The following is a 20408-nucleotide window of genomic DNA, read 5'->3' as shown; positions in this document are numbered from 1 at the left end:
GAACTTTAGGATTTGTTGTCTCCTTCACATTTTGCTTGTGATGATGCTCATAGCTTTCATTTATACTGCTTGTTATCTTAAGAAACCTGTCATATAAGTTATCTTTTATGTCCTTCCAAGTTCCAACACAACAATGAACTGAAGTTTGGGTCGTTTGGGACACTCCTTCCGTTTATTGTATTGCTCATGTGCAGATAACATGCAATAATAAACAGAATTGAGGATCAAATAACTTTTTACCTTTCAATTTACTTATCAACTATTTTCATAAAAACTAATCACAATAAAATGATTTTGTCAGTAAAAAAATGATTTTGTAGGGAGATTAACAGTAATCGGGATAGAATTCAGCAATTGGTATGCAGAATTCTGGATGCATAATTGGTAGAAGCTACGATAATAAGCTACAAAGTCTAAGCGCCCAGGGAATTTAACACACAAACAGCCTATATAACTTTATTTTCTAAAAGCAAGAATATTTACATTACTTATGATGTACTTTTAAATATAAGTAAATACAAAAAATAAATTAAAAAAATTGAGGATGTTAGTATTTTTTTTTGTAAGTCAGAGATATCTGAACGTTATTTTCAGTCTTCAATTTTTTATTTATCAATTTGATGGAAATAAATCCACCTAAAGATAAAACTCTTTTAACACTTTTTTTACAGGATTTTATTCTGGTTCTTAACTAAACTTCTTAAATTGGACGTTACATGTTATTATTAGTTAAGGCAATTTAAATTAATTTTACAAGTTATTCAAATCATTAGTTAATATTAAATTTAATAATATCTTGATTAATATTTTTATTTAATCTTTTTCTTATTTCATTTTAATTAGTTAAGGTAATTTTAAATTAATCATCTGTGCAACTATTAAATGAGGATCTGACTGGAATTTTATTTTACCAAGTTTTAAAATTCTAAAATAACAATAAGCATTAAAAAATATTTTAAAAAATATAATCTTGAAATGGAAACAGTATTTTTTTGCAGTAAAATAATATTTTTTTTACAAGTTGGCACAAGATACTAAGGTTTTTTTTTAAAAAAAAAAAAGAAGCAAAATACTAAATTCTTATGATATTCCATCAAGATCACCCTGATTTTTTTAGAGAACAACTAAATCTGTGATATTCAATTGAGATCATTTAATATTCAAAATCATATAGATTTGAATGGATTATTTTGTTAATTGGATTTTGTGTGACTTTTCTATTCCATCCGGACTTCTTTTTTTTTTTTTTAATTTCTCTCTTTGGTAGAGTAATCTCAAAAAACTTTTCTATGGCGCTTCGGTCTTCCATCGCTACCTTTGAGTCGCTTTTTTCTTCTTTGTCAACCTTTAGTTTTTCCTGTTTTTCTATTAGCCAAGTTCTTCTTTTTATGGTGTGTTTCTCATTGCGTATATTTTATGCCGCTTTTATAATACCTTGTTTGTTTTAATGGTGTGCAACCACTAGTCATTTGGTGTCGGTTACTGTGGACGCAAAGTTCATGAAAAGTTAGGTTGCAAAAATACCTTGATTGTTGCTGATAATTTTATTCTTCTTTACCGTTTGGGGATTTTTGTGAGCTTTTTTTTTTTCTTTTTCTTTCCTCAACTAGTTTTCAAGATATAACTTTAAACAAACAGTGTAGAGTGGTGCTAGTCACACAGAACTGAGTGTGAAATCGTTAAAATGGACGAAATGATTTTTGAGAAATACTATATAAGAGGACAAGAAGTTATAATCGATTAGTTATTAAAGATTGAAAAAAAACTATATTAATTTCATTTTTGTTCATCCAAATCTTATCATTTATTTGTTATCTTTCTTATTAATTATGATAACTTCAAATGTTTTTTAAAAATTTATGAAATCTTTTAAAATCTTATAAATTCATATTTTTCTGTAAAATCTTATGATTTTATATTTTATAAATCTTATGAAAATTTACAAAAACTTTTTAAGTAAAAAAAATCTTTTAAAATCCTAATGGAGTATATCCTCTAAATAAATGTCTATTAACTTGTACTATTATTTGTAAGCATTTGGATAAGATTCTGTGGCACATTTATTTCACACATTTGGACAAACTATGAGGTGCAGCTGAGGGAGGGTCCCGTGCAACGAATAAAATTAAAGAACAATAATTTGAAGAGCATGATGATATGTGAAAAGTACAAACTGTGAAACTGGCTTGGTTTGGTTGTAAGTTATAACAAAACAATCATATTAGTATTATTCTGCCCGAGAAGTGAGCAGAGAGTAAAGTAGCGTAATCCAGTTCAGTTGGAGCTCAGTAACAAAACAAAATAGTATGGCCGAAATCAAAGGGGAGCACAGCCTCAATGTTTCCCAAGAGCTTCCTGAAGTTTCAGACAAAAACCTTCCTAAAACCAAGCGAGTTGCATCCCTTGACATCTTTCGCGGTCTCACTGTTGCGGTACCTCTATCTTTGTTCCCTTATCTTTTATTTGGAATATAGATAAATGAAAAACCTCATCTTTTATGTGCAACTGAACATGTATCTCAAATTCTGAGATTAACTCTCTCCTAGCTAGTACTAAAGCATACCAATTTTATTCTTTTTCTAGTTTTGTGCTGTTTCAAAAAATTCACAGCAAACTTCAGAAAGAATATATGTTCTATAAAGCATCAGTGTAAGTTAGCATAGGAAATTAAAATCTTAAGACCAAACCAAATCTTCACCTCACAAAATAACAGTTTATCAAGAAGATAACTTGGACAAGTTTTATAATTTTCACCCTTGGACCACAAATAGGAATCTATGGACTATGGATTGCGATTTGATTGTGTTCATGATTATAACGTATTCAGCCAAAGAGTCATAACTGGTGGGAAAACTGCTATTGGCCTGGATTTACATGTCTGATATCGTTAATATCAGCATGTCTCTATATCTGATTAGGTATGTATACTGCTGTTTTCCCTTAGTTTGCTGTTAAAAAAATCTCATTTTGAAACCACCAATGAAAAAAACATCAATTTTGATTCTTTAAGACTTGCAAACAGTAAACATCAATTTAGACTTAGGCTTTGACATGTTTTGATGTTATGTGATGTAGTTAATGATCTTGGTTGATGATGCTGGAGAGCAATGGCCAATGATTGGTCATGCACCATGGAATGGCTGCAACCTTGCTGATTTTGTCATGCCTTTCTTTCTGTTCATTGTGGGGATGGCCATTCCTCTTGCTCTCAAGGTTAGCTGCGAAAGAGAAAATAGGGTGGCTAAGAATGCTTCAAGTATTAGTTTCTCTGTTCCTTTATTTCTTCTTCTACTTCTTTTTTGGTTCAAACCAGTCATTTATTTCTTGATGCTTCTACTTGATGTCCAGAGAATACCAAATAGACTTCTAGCTGTAAAAAAGGTGATAGTTAGAACACTCAAACTCCTCTTCTGGGGTTTGCTATTGCAAGGTTAGTTTTTCTCCTGTGAAGAGATGTAATAAACAGTACTCTTTTCTCATGCATTTCCTCTTACCCTCCTTTCTTAAAAATGTAAACACGAACATTTTCTGTTATGGTTAAAAGAGAACTTGACATCACAGTTCCCAAGAGTTCCCTATTGAAGAGTGGCCAAGGAAACACGAACATTCAATATTACGTAACCTTTACTCCCTGCTGGTCATGAATATTAGATATTGTGAAAGTTATTCTGGTGAAATGTGCTATAATAGTTGAATCTAAATTTCATATCAGCAAATCTTCTTCTGCTAAGATTCTAAGACATATTTGTGGGGTGAAAGACAAAAACATCATGCCTTGTTTTGATATAATGGATGACCTCAATAATGAAGGTGGTTTCTCTCATGCTCCGGACAATCTAACATATGGAGTTGACATGAAACACATAAGGTGGTGTGGCATTCTTCAGGTGATTTTGATCATTTCTTCCTGGTCATTTTGATAGAGCAGATTTTAGCTAATAAAGAATAATAGTTGTGTTTGTACCCTTTCTAGAGAATTGCTCTAGCATATTTGGTTGTAGCACTGGTGGAGATATTTTCAAGAAGTACACAGGCTCGAGATCCAGAACCCACCCACCTCTCAATATTCAACTTGTACTATTGGCATTGGTTAGTCTGTGAAAATATGCTTCTGGTTTATTGCCTTTACGATATGCTTTTAAACATTTTATTTATTAAAATTTCAGGCTGGTTGGGGCATGTATACTTGTCGTTTACTTAGCTTTACTTTATGGAATTCATGTTCCAGACTGGGGATTCACTGTCCATAACCCAGACAGCATATACAATGGCACAACTTTAACTGTAAGCTTCCCCATTGGCTGCCTATGATACTCTCTCTACACACAAACACATTAAATTGGGAATATCAGTAGTGTTTGATTTGTAGGGGAGAGTGTCACCTAACACTTTTTTTTTCTCTACTTGAATAAAGTAGTCTTTGGTTTTCAATCTTGCTGATAACACTTGAGTCCTTATTTTAAATATCTTTGTTGAATGTATTATGGTTTTCGCTTTATATGAATTTTCTTCTTCTTTTTCATTGGTGCTAGTTTTCAACACTTGAATGTTTCTTCCTGTTAAGCTTTAGCAAAATCTATGCTAGATATTATCAAGAAATCGACTTGTGTACACAATTCTCATTTTTTCTTCTCTTTTTTCTACTCTTCTAATTTGTTTTCTGTGTCAATTTTAGGTGACTTGTGGTGTTAGAGGGAAACTTGATCCCCCTTGTAATGCTGTGGGATATATTGACCGAGAGGTGCTTGGAATTAATCACATGTATAAGCGTCCAGCATGGAGGAGATCTGAAGTGTGTTGCTATTTTCTCCCGGACATTATTTCCTACGATAAGAAACACTTACTCTATGGCTATAGAAAATTTGAAACACTAATTTCCTTTAAGTGCTGCAGGCTTGCACCGAGAATTCCCCATATGAAGGTCCTTTTAAAAAAAATGCTCCTTCATGGTGTTATGCGCCTTTTGAGCCAGAAGGCATTTTAAGGTTCTGTATATGGTCTCTAAATCCTCTTAGTGTGTTTCGTTCTGAAATCCCAAACATTCGATTAACAGATTTTAATACTTATCTACATTGGCTTTGTTTGATTTGAAGTAGATGTCATCATTATATGTGATCTAATAATTGAAAATGTCACTCACATTGTTACTAAGACTACTAAAAGCTATAAAAGACTAAAGAAAATAAGATAAAATTCTGATTTCATTCATTGGTCCATCAAGAGGGTGCAAAGCTTACATTAAATAATAACCCTAATGAATGATAACCCTCCACTTGTCATCATCTAGTATTTTAGGAAATTAAAATAAAAACTACTATTAAAAGGATAATACCTAAGTCATCTAATATTTAAACTACCTATTTGGGCCTCTCTAAGCCCATCCTATCACATTGTTACAAAGAAAGAGTTAAGGACTCCCATATGCATTCTTCTTTTGTTCCACAGCTTGGTTAGAGCACACCACGTGTTTTCCTGACAATTTTGAAATGCTCAGACCCTTTTGAGGACTTTGCTATGATTATGAATACGCCCCTTTATTGGGCACAGCAGATGTATAACTCGTTCCACTGTTCCTGATAGCAATGTCATGTGCAACTGCAGTTCAATATCTGCTATCCTCTCCACAATCATTGGATTGCATTTTGGACATGTACTCATACACTTACAGGTGAAGCCTTACTCAAAAAGTAATCAGTGCTTGACAAACGACAACCCTTTAACTTATGCTTACTTCTTCACTTTTGTGACTTTAGGATCATCCTTCTAGGCTGAAGCACTGGCTTCTCCTAGGCTTAGCTCTCCTTACTTCAGGACTTATTCTTCACTTCACTCATGGTGTGAACTCTAAACTCAATGTTGGCTGAAACTTACCATGTAATCATTCATCTATTCTCATTTATTCTGATGGTGCCCCCTCCCGTTTCCTTCTTCCCTATGCTGCAGCCATTCCTTTGAATAAACAATTGTACACGCTGAGCTATGTTTGTGTAACATCTGGAGCAGCAGCATTACTTTTTTCAGCCTTCTATATTACGGTATGTTTTTTGGATAATACTAGAAATTCGACCTTTCTTTTTATCATGATCTTATGGATTGCTTTTACAGTTCAGGTTTACCCCTGCGGTTAATGCTCACCTTTTTCATATGGATTGATTTAGAATTGTCATTGCAGGTTGATATTTGGGGTTTGACATTCTTGTTCTTGCCTTTGAAATGGATTGGCATGAATGCCATGCTTGTTTATGTCATGGCAGCTGAGGGAATCTTTGCTGGATTCATTAATGGGTGGTATTATGGTGACCCTCATAACACGCTGGTACATCCATCTCGTCTAATTTTCAATGCACTTTGGTCCTAGAACTTAGGTTCAATATCATTAAGATTGGGTACTATAATCTGGGTTTGGATTCTCTCCATTTCTTCCATTACTAAGCTTTTGAAAAAATAGATGTACTCCCCATAAAGTGTACATCATCTCCATTTGATTTATTTTTCAAAAAGCTTATAAAAATGAAAGGAATGGAGGAAGTGGAGAGGATCCATTTCCCTATAATCTCTATCTTATAATTTGAGCTCTATATCTTGTATTGTTCCTTGTAATTGAAAAACTTAAGTATTGTCAAGTACATATTATTTTTGTATCCACTTTTCAGCTCCTTGATCAACGACAAGTACTACTAACCGGATATCCCAATTATTTGGATTTTTTTATGTTTAAATTTAATGAACATGTAACTGATTAGATACTTATCAGTGTTCAATTTGTTTTGTGAACAGATCTATTGGATCCAAAAACATGTCTTTATTAAGGTTTGGCATTCAACGAGAGTAGGCATCCTGTTGTATGTGATCTTGGCGGAGATCCTATTCTGGGCTGTTGTTGCAGGCATTTTGCACCGTTTGGGCATATATTGGAAACTTTGAATTTTTTTTAAAAACCATCTCTTGTCATTATTATTAATTTTTTAAGTGTGTATCCGTTCTGTTGCTGTATATTCAACTTGGCGAATGGCTGCAGAGCCATTTCGGTTAGCAAAATAGGTTGTTGTTGTTATGGGTATCATTCGCTAAAAAATGTAAAGGACAAAGACATAAACTAGCTTGACAAAAGTTAAGTGCAGTTCCCCATGATCCTTTGATATGATTTTCCAATCAAAATTAGACTTTTACTGTAATAACTAACTTAATTTATATTATATGAATCACTAAAAAGAACTCTAAATTTTTCTAATAATTATCTCTTCTAAAGTGAAACTTATTTTTCTAGTCATTATGTAATATACATGCATAATAAAAAAATCATTAATGTGTTTGAAATATTAATAGTTAATTAATTAATTTTCTTGTACACTACTTTATTCTTTTTTAAGTTAGTAAAATAGATCGTATAGCGCACTTTTTATTGGGCCTTTAACCGGCCCACAAGCTCTGTTTCAGAATATTAGGAATAAAAAAAAACTGCGAGATTACCTCTCCAACAAGTTTGTGTTGTGTTGTATGTGCATGAAAGGTTGAACCGCATTTTCCATTGACAATTGAACTGATGGCGAGCGCCATGTTAGGGGATGCTACCACGAGCTTTGAAGATGGTAAGTTGGCGTCTATGACCACCGATGACGTCGTCAGAGCCTCTCGTATTCTCGAAAACGATATTCGCATTCTCAAGGTCTCTTCTCTCTACTCCAATTTCACTCGCCATCACTTTTATTCGTTTATATTATAGCTCTTGATGAGTTTAAACATGATTTTGTAATGTTGAGTTGTTTTTTTGTGTTTGAAGGAAGAGGTGCAGAGATCGAATCGGGAATGGGAATCGTACAAGGAGAAGATACAAGATAATGAGGAGAAAGTTAAACTTAATAAGCAATTGCCCTACCTCGTTGGTAACATTGTTGAGGTTATTTAATTACTGCTCCTCCAATTTCTTCTGCTGCTTTTATGTTTTTTCTATCATGACATTGTTTAAACTTTGAAGTTGTTTTAAGTAGTGAGGGTGAATACAATTGGAATTTTTTAGATTCTATATTTGAACTTCTCATTTCCTTTTTTCAGTTCCAAGATATTTGTAAAATTATATACATATATAAACATTGATATAATATCCCTTCTACAAAAGGGTTTACGGGCAAAACTCCAAAGTTGATCAGTTGAAAAAAATTTGTTAGCTTTTGTGTGTTTTTCATCGTGGAATTTGAGGTATGCCATGGTTCATTTCGTAGCATTTGCTGCAATTGGCTTAATTAGGGGTCTGAGCTTGTTTGTACCTGAGTTGATTGATCTCTATATCAATCCACTAATATGCATTGAATAATGAGTGATTGAATTATGAGGCATGGACAATGCCGAATGTGGGGAGTTTTCTTGTTGGTGATTTAACTTACTTTTTTCTTAGGGATCAATCAATTTAGTCCTTGACATTAACAAAATAAAAAAATGGAAATCGTTAATCTATTTAGTCCTCCCGTTAGTTGGTGTCTTGTAACACCGTTATAAAGATTAAGTTGGCACATGTGTGACATCCAACTAGGCACACACGCTTTCCGCGTGAAAGGGACTAAATTGGCTTAAAATTTGATGAACCGGTTTGACGAAATTGACCCCCTCTTCTCTTTGCTTTGCCTATTTAAAAACCATTTTGTTCACCTTGGTCTCCACAGGACGCCGCTCTTCTCTTCCTCTACAACGAGAGCATAGAAAAAGTGTTTCTTTAAATTTTCCAATTCTGAAGGCATATATTTAAGGAATAGAAAAAATACAGTGGAATGCAGTGGAGTGTGAGGATTACGGCTACCGGAATGGAACAAAGCAATAAGCAAGTAATCACTTCTGCGTTAACTAGACTCAAAGCTCTGATCGGATATTTTGGGTTCATACCAGAGAACATAAACCCTAACCCGGAAAGGATAGAATTCTTAGGGATAACGGAACAATAGGGGGAATCCCAAAAGCAGGACGCAAATTAAAATCTTGAGCATAGAATTCTATTTCATTCCGGATTAGGGTATATGTTCTTGAAAGTGAACCTGGAATATTCAATCAGAGCTTCGGGTTTGGTTAATGTGGAGAGATTGCTCACTTCTTGCTCTGTTCCAGTTCTGGTGCTCTAACCCTAGCACTCCATTGCATGCTGCTGTAGAATCTTTCGTTATTAGGGTTCATCCAATTTTTGGTCAATTTGACCACTCTTATGTGGCAGGCATGGGTTTATTCATGATTTACAATTTTATTGACCAAATTGACTGACCACTACAATTTCAAGGACCTGTAGTGGTGATTCACTTGTTTTTTCATTCCCTAATGTTCCAAATTCTGACATGATATTTTTGTTTTCAGATATTGGAAATAAATCCAGAAGATGAAGCAGAAGAAGATGGTTCCAACATTGATCTTGACTCCCAAAGGAAAGGAAAATGTGTTGTGCTAAAGACATCTACTCGACAGGTGACAAAGCTGATAATTTAATTAAGATTGTTTCTTGTCTTCAATAGTTTTTTTTGAAACTGCAAAATGAATATTATTAAAACACAAGGATTAAACCACAAGATGTGATCTCATCCAGGAAAAGGAATTACTCTTATCTTTAATAGTGTCTTTGCATTTCTTTTGGATCCTTGGAAAAGCAAAATGGGTTTGGAGTTAGTTGGCAAAGAAAAGCCCTCAATATTAATAAATTATGTTTTCATTTGACTGTAGACAATCTTTCTTCCTGTTGTTGGGCTTGTTGACCCTGCCAAGTTAAAACCTGGTGATCTGGTTGGTGTTAACAAAGATAGTTACTTAATCTTGGATGCCCTGCCTTCTGAGTATGATTCACGAGTTAAGGCCATGGAAGTTGATGAAAAGCCAACGGAGGACTACAATGACATTGGTGGTTTAGAGAAGCAGGTGCACTATAATTACCGACAATTTATCGATGCACTCTTTCTCTTTTTCTTATTTACAATTAGGTTACAGGGCTTCCGATGATGTGATCAATAACTTGGTCTTTGCCAACAGATCCAAGAATTAGTTGAAGCAATTGTTTTGCCAATGACCAGCAAGGAGCGGTTCCAAAAATTAGGAGTTCGTCCACCGAAGGGAGTGCTCTTATATGGACCTCCAGGAACTGGAAAAACACTAATTGCCCGTGCTTGTGCAGCACAAACAAATGCCACTTTTCTGAAGTTGGCAGGTCCACAGCTGGTCCAGGTATGACTCTTCCATTTTTACCCGTTTAATTTTCTTATCATGACTAGTAATTTCATTGTATCTTATTTTGAATTGTTGGCAATTTTAATTTACTGAATTTAGTGGGCAGATATTTTATTCATCAATCTTTTTCAGCTAATAGTTTTCTCGTGGTTTTTTTTTATCAAACTCATTGACTGTATGGAGATATCTTATTTTGTATTAAGTATATAAATATTGTTTAGTTCTAGTATCTGATGATTCCCTATCACTTCAACCCATCTAAATAGTCATAGTTTCTTACTATATTACATCTATACTATTGTTCTACTTGCGTTAGATGTTTGCATACATGTCTATGTGCTGCATCAGCATTTGGAATGGAGGAATAATCTAACCTGAAATTTTACAGATGTTTATAGGAGATGGAGCAAAACTTGTCCAGGATGCCTTTCAGCTGGCAAAAGAGAAGTCTCCATGCATTATATTTATAGATGAAATTGATGCAATTGGAACAAAGCGTTTTGATAGGTGTGAGGAAAATCAGGAATTTAGATCTACATATTCATTATCCCTTCTTTTTTTTTGTATTGGGAAAGGGCTGGTTCTTGTTTCAATAATAGCAGTTTTGCAACCTTGTAATGTTTTTGGGTTGCTGATTGCAGTGAAGTAAGTGGAGACAGGGAGGTACAGCGAACAATGTTAGAATTGCTCAATCAGCTTGATGGTTTTAGTAGTGATGACCGGATTAAGGTTTGACTTCTATTCTTATCTGTGTCTCTTTTTTCTGATTGATGTGATAAACAGTGAGCTTAAAAAGATGTTTACTGTCTTTGGGGGTTATGCATACATATTAGAATATATCTTCTTGAAACCCATCCCTGGGGTTAGTCACGTAACTTATTTGTGTGCTGATGTATAACAACTCAAAAAGTGATTATTTATATAATTAGATTTATAAGTTAGAACAGTTTTTTGTGCTAAAGTTTTGCCACTGCAATCAGAACAATTGTCATCCTGAGGCAATTCTCTTCATTGTGAAAATTTTTCTTTTGTTGGAACACAGATTTCCACCTCAGTTATTGCTCAAAACAAACATACATGATGTTGACACAAAAATGTGTTAGATTTTTATTCAGTTAGAAATTAGGTGATTGAAATGCCATTTTCACTTGTAAATTACAGGTGATTGCAGCAACAAACCGTGCTGACATTCTTGATCCTGCCCTTATGCGTTCTGGTCGATTGGATCGAAAAATTGAGTTCCCACACCCAACTGAAGAAGCAAGAGCCCGAATTCTACAGGTTTGGTATCTTCAAATTTTATTTGCTGACATTTTTTCTCTGACAGAACTTTTGCTTATGTTTTTCACATTAATATCATAGATCCATTCTCGGAAAATGAATGTTCACCCCGATGTCAACTTTGAAGAATTAGCTCGGTCCACAGATGATTTCAATGCAGCACAACTTAAAGCTGTCTGTGTTGAGGCTGGCATGTTGGCCCTTCGCCGTGATGCAACTGAGGTTTGCTTTCTTCTAGATATGCAACAACTAAATAATTAAAATATCATGACTAATCTAGCTTTAAATTACTGGATTGTCATTTCTGTTTGGATCTTTCTTTCTGTTTTCTGTTCACATGCTTTCTTTTATTCCAAAAATGTTGTAAATTGCTTTCGTAATTTTCTGGTGCAATTCAATGCCAAAGCTTTGGACCGTGTTAAAATTTGTAACATGAATCTGTCTGCTTATGTGAAAAATTATTAAGAATGATTTTTGTCCAATTGCAGGTGAACCATGAGGACTTTAATGAAGGCATCATCCAAGTCCAAGCAAAGAAGAAAGCAAGCTTGAATTATTATGCATAGGCACTCAACGCAAGGAAAAACGAGCATTGAAGTTTGACTTGTTTGCTAGATTGATCTTACTCGAATCATATGTAACATACAGCTTGCTAATTTAAGATCATCTTTTAAAACAGTATTCTGGTTGCAAATTTCTTAGATGCAGCTTTATATATGTTTTATTTGCTTATGTTTTGAAATTCATCGTGTTAGAAATTTTTTAATATTATCTTTGATTTCTACCGATAAAAAAAATTTCAAGTTGGTCAGGTTGTGAGTATTGACTAATTCAAGCCGATTGGCTAATCCCCATGTCATAGACTAATTGAAAAATTGATTAATTTTGCATTTGCGAATGACCAATCTCAATATTATATTACCCAGTACAATAAATAGATTGACCATTTAGTCCCCTCCCCCAGTCCCTCACAATTAGCCTCCCATCACCCATGTCTCGTGCCCTAGTACACGAAAAAATAAATTTGTGTATAGGATATGCCACCAATAAAGTTATTTTAATTTACACCTCAGATTTCACTTAAAGAATAACTTTATAAGATTTTAATTTGTGTAGAATTTTTTATGCGAGAATACATTAGTCTTATGCATTATGAGTATTTTTATTTTTCTAATTTAAAATCTTATTTGACCAATGGTAAAGAAATATATTTATTGATTTGACTACATAGCATTTTATTTTTTTAATAATAAACTCAATTCTTTTTAAACAAATTATATTTAACAAAAATAATAAATATATTATAGTCAACTAATAAAACGGTCAAATATTAGTAAATATAGTATTTAATATTGTTGGGCACTCAAATTTACTAATAATATACTAACTATAATTATTATTAAACATCATATATAATTTACTTAAATAATATTATTAAATATTATATTTATGAAATAAAATGTTTAATAAATATAACAACTGTCTGGCTAGTCTGGTTTAATTGGGTGGCATTACTGGGTCTGAGTTTGAGACAAGACACCCAATCCCTAAATCCTTTCAATTCCAATTTATTCAACAACATAACAACTATAATATATGACCGCGAACGATTTTCATGTAAATTTCCTTGGACCAATAGTTATTATGCATCGTGAGATTAGTTTTGACCTAATAGGTTGTGGAATACTTACAGTGTGTGTCCAAAAAAAATAAATCCACTGAACATGTTTAGAGAATAAAAATAGTTACTGATCATATTGATATAAATAATAATAATTTGTATTTCTTAATCAAATAATTTATAGTTTGAATATAGATGGATTCTTGAATCTGAAATAAATTATATTAAAGAAAAATATTTACTTTATATATATTGATATGATCATCACTTTTAACCAGATCTATTTCATATAAATATTATATTCAATGGGAAAAAAAAAGACAATACCTATTATTCATGTCCTAGTTTGTTTGTCTTTAAAACAACCATATGATATGAATATCAATAAATAAAAAAATGATAGTAATATGTTTTATTTTTTTATAAATGCACGACTTACAATTCTAGTATACAATAAATAGAAACATGGTACAAACGCGTGAGTCACGTAGAAAGAAAAGGAAAGATGAAATACGGGTTCAACCATAATTAAATGGAATTGGGACAGAAAGAAAGTAAAAAATGGATCAAATCCGTAGACGTTACTAGCTTTGTTTGGACAACAGTTTTCGCGAGTCCAACTACATCATCTAACGGTCCAAATTTAAGACAAACAAAAAAGTAAGAAAAACAAGAGAAAGAGATTTTTGCTTTGCTACCATCCCAATCTCAATCTCATTCATTCCTCCAACTCCAAACCTTCTTCCCCCCTCTCTCTCTCTCTCTCTCTCTACTGAACAAAAAGAAAAAGTGAGAGTTCAGAATTTTTAAATCTCACCTATTTAACTACCTCGCATAAAAATTCACGTAACATTCTCTTCTGTGTCCTAATCGGAACTCGCACAAATTTTGTTATAGTGATGTGATGTCATTTTAGGGTTTTTGAATTGCGATGGGTCTGGGAAACGATGACGATGACGGAGACACGCACAAGTCCTTCGGTTCAGTGCCTTGTTCGATTTGCCTCGAGGCTGTTACCGATAACGGTGATCGATCCTGGGCCAAGCTTCAATGCGGACATCAATTTCATCTCGGTATCTATTGATTAGATTGTTTCAATTTGACGCCGTTGTAATTGTTGGATTGGACATTGAGCAATCGAGATCTGAGTTGTTTTTTTTCTAACGAACAATAGGATTCAGGAACGCTTATTTTGTGATGATGATGATATGCTTGCAATTGTGGCAACGATGTTACTGGATTAATCTTCTTTTATGTATATGATTTGCATGATAGTATGTTTTTCTGCTGGAGTGGTGGTATTTTATTTTTGACGATTTTGTTTGGAATAAGCTTGATGGTGCTTATTTGATTCAGCTGTATGTAGTGAATCGAATTCAATATCTGAAAACAGGTTCCTCTGTTGATGGAGAGGGGTGGAGCTGATATATAAGAGGGAGAGGGAGAAGGAGAGAGTGCTTTGTGTTTTATTATTATTTTGTAAAGAGCAACGGGGAACGCTTACGTAGATAGTTCCTCTTATTTTTCACATTCAATAATTCTTTGTTCCTCTGGTTGAAATATGGCAGTGGATGTCGAATAGTGATTTTATGAATTTCCACGGATAAGAATTCCTCGAATTTCATCATTCTTGTTAAACTGTCCGAAGCTAACTCTTTTGGAAGACATTTAATAGTCCTCAACTTGGTTGAAGAAGACTTGTCTAAATTAGGCTAATTAAATTATATGTCATCCATTAGTATTATTAGAAGTTATCATATACAACATTGCTAATTCTCAGCCCAAAAAAATGATAGATTGGTTTTGATGAGCTGGGAAAATCTTATAGGTTCATCAAAGTGTCTTTCCTGTGTCTTAAACCTATGGCCACACAAACCATCCTCGCTCCCAACAACCTTGTTCTATGCAGAAAAGTGAGAATGAAAAATTCCTGGTTTATACTAGTACTTTAATTCACAACACTTGTTTATATGACTACATGTACTTTTAATGCAATATTGCTTGGTTTCATGTTTTACTGGAATCAATTTTATAATAAGTTGATAGCTGCATCTGCATGGCATCGTGTCATATTGCTATCCTTCTTATTATATTCTTTATATTGTTCAGATTGCATTGGCTCAGCCTTCAATATAAAGGGGGCAATGCAGTGCCCCAATTGTCGTAAGATTGAAAAAGGTCAGTGGCTTTATGCTAATGGTTGCCGATCATATCCAGAATTTAGCATGGATGAATGGACACATGATGAGGATCTATATGATGTTAGCTACTCTGAAATGGTAATAGTCACATGACCTTATAATTGTTTTTGCCATTTTGTTTCTCTAGTACATCATAAGTATGTGTTTGCATTGGTTTATTTTATAATCAGCCTTAAATTTAACAGTGCAAAATAGGTGGGTTGCTATTTCTGAACTTGACCAGTACATAACATAACAACTATCAGTCCTAAATGTTGTTTGTATTAATCAGTGCTATCGAGTACTGCTGTCCAAATGAAAGATATGACCCTAGAGGGACATTAATCCCATTTCACCCTAACATGTACAAACTATATTTGATCTTCTGCTGATGCTGAGTAACTTTAAATTGCAAACTAATCTTAAGTGAAATTAGTAGCTTATTTTTATACATATGTACGATTATAAAACTGTAAACATGTATTTTGCTGAATTTTGTCAAAAAGGTTTTACCCAGAAATAGTTGTTTTAGGACAATATATGCCTTCTCCAGCAGTATTATTCATATCATATTGTATGAGAAGTACACACGAGAAGGGAAGGAAAAACTACTTTCTAGATTGAAGCTAAACTGGATGTTGTGTACTAGCCACTTAAAAATTAAAGCATTTCAATATCTTTGACCTATTTTGAAGTTTAACTCCCTCTCCTGCTTTTATTTGCCTTCTGCATTCCTATACCTTTGTCAATCTTCCAAATGTACAACTAATCCCTATTGGTGTGCTATTTTCTTCCATTATTATTTACAGCGCAATATTCTAGCCGATATCCCGTTTATTAATATACAAGTAGTTGGAAATTATCTCATTCTTTTCCATTTGTATGCGGATAGAATATTCCACTTACCATGTTAACTAAACTTTAATTTCCAAATGCTTTCTGCAGTCCTTTGGAGTTCACTGGTGCCCTTTTGGTAACTTGACCCGGCTTCCTTCATCTTTCGAGTAAGCTTATAGTAATACACTTGAATATACATACTAACCAATCTATGTCCAAATTCCTATTTATGATATTCCTTTGTTCTTTAAAGTGTCTTGCCCCTGAAAAAACATGCATATGGATTTTTGTGAAGGCTGTTTCTAAGATACAATTGGTACTCTCAGTGTTACTAATACCACTTTATTTGTTTTTAGGTCCTACATGTTATAAAAAGTCAACTACGGTATGTTTAACTTGGAACCAAATCAGGTTAATAAAGTCAAATGTGGTTCAAGTATTAATGCCATCTTGACAAAAGTGGGAAACAAGTATTAATGCCATCTCTAATTTGGGCTATATTATAGAATAAGATTTTTGGGAAATAAGAGAAGAAAAAGTGGGAAAAACAAATGGATATCTTGACTCTTGACAAAAGTATCAAGAATTTAAAGGCAGTAGCTCAAAAGTTAGTTTATAAGTCGCTCCATAAAGTCTTTGTATTCAAATAAGACTTTAACTTCCAATTGATTTAGGACAGGACCTCCCACATTCTCTTGTATAAGCCATACCATACTTGGGAATTAGAAATAACAGACCAGTGTAGTTTTGTTGGGAACTGCCAAAATTTCTGGTGAAGTTGAAGAGTTGTGTACTTATCGCTATTGAATTTTTCTCATTGTACACATTGTGACATCATACTTATAATACGTTAAAAGATAATTAATTTTGGAAAAACTACAAATAGAAATTCTTGATAATATTTCAAGTTAAATTCTAATATTTAAGCATATTCATGTACCCAAGAAAAAGGTTTAAGGATGTATCTTTTTTTTTATCCGTAGGAATTGAACACGGTACCAAGGGATTTACAACACACACACACCTTGCTTAACCAACCAAGCTAGACACCCTTGGTGTTTAAGGATGTATCTTATACCTCTTGGGTGTAATTCTCCTTTTCTTGTTATGAAATATCTTATGCTATTAAGTAAAACAAAAAATTAGTCTATCCATGTACTAAATGATGCTGGTTTTGGTTTATATTTCCCTAGCATTTTACCTGTTCCTAGTCATTTATAATCTATAACAATAACAAAGGGATACCCCCATTTGGTCTACAAATTTTGTTAGACTACTTTACCCTTTAACTGCTTTCCAAACCACTCACTATTCTATTTCAAACTTTCATGTCAAATTGACTATATATTAAATTGTTAAAACAAATCAAATTTAATACTTTTTCAAAATAAAAAATGCAGACAGACAGCAGTTACAGCACTGTGTGCCTGTCTTTCCGCTAGTTTCCAACTTAATATTTGTTTAGATTTTAGAATGTTACTTTGGGGTTTCAAAACTGATTCCAGTTCTGTAACTGTTGTGGAGCAAAATCATGGTCTCTGTCAGACATATTGAAATGGAAGATTGGTTGTGATTGTATTATTATGTTGCTATTATGGAGGATTGGGGGGAGCAGGTTTTTGGTAATAATGGTGTTTGGAAGTGTTGTGCTGGCTGGCTGGCTGGCAATGCATGTACTCCCCCCCACCCCCAAAAAAATACTTTTTAATGAGATTGTAACTCATTCTGTTTTTTTATTTTTCCAGGGAAGGGGATTTTTCTTCAATTGCATGTAAGATCCTTTTTCCTGCACACTAGCCTCGTTTTCATCCAACTTACATTTGACTGAATTTGTTATCTCCACTTGAATTTTGAGATGCAGATCATGATGTGCTGGGACAACATGCTATATTTGCAGAACATACAGCTGTATCATCTGCTAGTCATCCTTGCCCGTATATTGCCTACTTTGGACCAATACATCCCTCCACCTCCAATTCTGGCTTAACTGTTTCCGAAGCTTCTAATTTCAACCACTGGAATGGTCCACCTGTACCTGGTGACATGCCAACCTCCTACACATTTCCTGCAGTGGATCTTCATTATCACAGTTGGGAACACAATTCCTCTCATTTCTCTTCTGCCAACAGCCGTCTAGGCACCTCAGAACAGACCTCAGTATCACCTGGTAGTCAAAGGCCTGCCCGGGGTGGTTCAGATGTCCCTAGATCCGGGTCTTTTATGCATCCCTTCCTTGTTGGTCACAGGTGCCTCTTTGTACCTTACTAGGATGCTTTAGTATTTGTGGAAGTTAGTATATTGCTCAAGCCTCAAATGTATAGGCTCACATTGTTGTATGCTGTCAAATACGTAAAGAAATTGGGCTAAATACTTAAATTCAATTGCTAGATTGTAAACGACCTAATTAGGCATTTTTTGCTAGCTGTTGGAAATTTGGTAAGGTCATTCATTAGGTTAACATCTGACTCGTGTAATTCTGCAGTTCTGCTGCTAGGGCTGGGAACTCTGTTGCATCTTCAATGATCCCTCCTTATCCAGGCAGCAATGCTCGGGCCCGTGATAGAGTCCAAGCTCTTCAAGCATATTATCAACCTCAGCTACCTCATAATTCTGCCACAATACGGACACCTGTTGCTTCTAGCACTCGAAGATCCAGTAGTCATAGTGGGTCAGTTCAATTAGCACCAGTGGCCTCGTCACCAGACCGAAGTGCTGGCTTCGTATATATTCCATCAGGTTCTTCAGGACACAATTTTCAGGAAGAAACCCATCTGCCAAGTCGATTCCATGCTAGGGAAAGAGAGCACTTGCCTTCATTGCCATTAAACCATGTTGGTAGAGAATCAAGTTGGCGAGCATACCACCAGACTGCCAGTGTGTCAGACCCAAGTATCAGATCCAGCAGCTTTCGATTAAGGCACGAATCCGACAGAATGCCTTCACAAAATCGGTGATATACTTGTTTTATGTCAAACTACAGTTATTGTCGAAAATCAAAATTTATGTATGCTTGAGAAACGTTACATAATGCTTTTAGCCTGGCTGGCATGTTATGACAGACTTTATACTCTGGCTGGCCTTGGAATTCATCTTTCGGGCAGCCATGTGGCAGTGTGATGGACATTGGTCTCCTCTAGTTTCTTTGCCTTGGAGGGCATAAAATAAGATCGTATCTAGTTGGGAAAATCAGGTTTGGGAAGAAATACTGGTGCATTGTCATCTCAAGTGATAAATTAGTGGATGAGAGCATGTGTCGTTGTTGGATTTATTGTAGTGGGTAAATTATTTACTTTGACATCGATGCTCATGCAAATGCTGTGTATCGAGAATATGCTTAATCTTACCACTGCTCAGTGGCAATGTGATTATAGACTACTATTATTGTGCAAGAGCTGACCCCAGTGATTCTAAACTTGCTTAGTTTAGGATAATTTCAAGGCTGATTTAACGAAATAATCTTTAATTTTTTTATTCGTAGGAATTAATCACGATATTACAAGATTTATAATATATCATAGTTAGTTATAATATTCATATATCATATTTAACTAACTGAGTTAGTCTTCTTAATAAAATAATATTTAGTTAAGTAGTTATATATATGATGATAAAATATAATAACATAATTATTTACCAAAACACAAACATAACTACGGGATAATATGGTGACTATCCCTACTAGGTAAAATAAAGGGTGGTTAAATGAATTTTTTCTTGACGAGTGTCAAGTTTAAAATTTGTCTTTTTATAGATTTTTTTATCTATTTTTAATCTCAAGTTTATTTTTATTGTTTATAATTAGTCTTTATAAGATTAAACTTCTACTCTGTTATGGTTCATTTTTAGTCTCTCTTAGAAATTAATTATTAGTGATAAAATAAGTGAACGATTAAAAATGAGTAAAAACCTTGAGAGTTGGGAGATTAAAATTTAAAGATTTAAATATATTTTTTATTCATGTAATTTAATTTTTTTTTCTAATTCTCGTTCTTAAAAAAATCTCTTTGCTGTTTGCAAAATGTTTTTATCATGTTTTTTATCTTTAAAATACTTTAGATAATATTTTAAATAGTAAAAAAATACTTTAAATAATAAAAAAGTGCTATTTAAAGTGTTTTAAGAATAAAAAATAAAAAATATAATTTATAGAAACTAAAATGATTAAAATCGTAAAATCAAAAATTTAAAAAGCATTAAATTACAATAACAAAAATTATATTTAAACTAAATTTAAAATCTGAAATTTGACGAGACTACAAAATTTATTTAACCTTAAATCAATATAATGTTGATTAATA

General features: G+C 33.6%; 2 protein-coding genes across 9 annotated transcripts; both read left to right on the top strand.

The window, feature by feature from the left end:
• The first annotated feature begins 2110 nt into the window (after nucleotides 1–2110).
• LOC114407581 (26S proteasome regulatory subunit 6A homolog) lies at nucleotides 2111–12238 on the top strand. 8 transcript variants are annotated; one of them, XM_028370738.1, is made up of 23 exons: nucleotides 2291–2432; nucleotides 2772–2918; nucleotides 3076–3213; nucleotides 3349–3430; nucleotides 3811–3887; nucleotides 3974–4089; nucleotides 4167–4284; nucleotides 4676–4792; nucleotides 4894–4985; nucleotides 5602–5668; nucleotides 5754–5835; nucleotides 5944–6035; nucleotides 6173–6316; nucleotides 7511–7666; nucleotides 7781–7897; nucleotides 9334–9441; nucleotides 9694–9885; nucleotides 9997–10188; nucleotides 10580–10698; nucleotides 10833–10920; nucleotides 11353–11472; nucleotides 11554–11694; nucleotides 11961–12238. In XM_028370738.1, exons 3-23 carry the CDS (start codon nucleotides 3079–3081, stop codon nucleotides 12036–12038), a joined length of 2433 nt encoding a protein of 810 aa, XP_028226539.1. In that variant the 5' UTR covers nucleotides 2291–2432; nucleotides 2772–2918; nucleotides 3076–3078; the 3' UTR covers nucleotides 12039–12238. The 8 variants fall into 8 exon arrangements, 7 of the variants coding, with proteins under 7 accessions (XP_028226543.1, XP_028226537.1, XP_028226539.1 ...); XM_028370737.1 differs by having other exon boundaries at nucleotides 2302–2432; nucleotides 2828–2918; XM_028370736.1 differs by lacking the exon at nucleotides 2772–2918 and having other exon boundaries at nucleotides 2129–2432.
• Nucleotides 12239–13778: 1540 nt separating this feature from the next.
• LOC114407580 (E3 ubiquitin-protein ligase RFI2-like) lies at nucleotides 13779–19501 on the top strand. Its single transcript, XM_028370735.1, has 6 exons — nucleotides 13779–14166; nucleotides 15203–15372; nucleotides 16219–16277; nucleotides 17856–17881; nucleotides 17972–18356; nucleotides 18593–19501. Exons 1-6 carry the CDS (start codon nucleotides 14025–14027, stop codon nucleotides 19062–19064), a joined length of 1254 nt encoding a protein of 417 aa, XP_028226536.1. The 5' UTR covers nucleotides 13779–14024; the 3' UTR covers nucleotides 19065–19501.
• Nucleotides 19502–20408: the final 907 nt, after the last annotated feature.

This window comes from Glycine soja, chromosome 3, assembly GCF_004193775.1.
Source record: "Glycine soja cultivar W05 chromosome 3, ASM419377v2, whole genome shotgun sequence".
Taxonomy (NCBI): domain Eukaryota; kingdom Viridiplantae; phylum Streptophyta; class Magnoliopsida; order Fabales; family Fabaceae; genus Glycine; species Glycine soja.
This window is presented reverse-complemented; position numbering and strand designations above follow the sequence as displayed.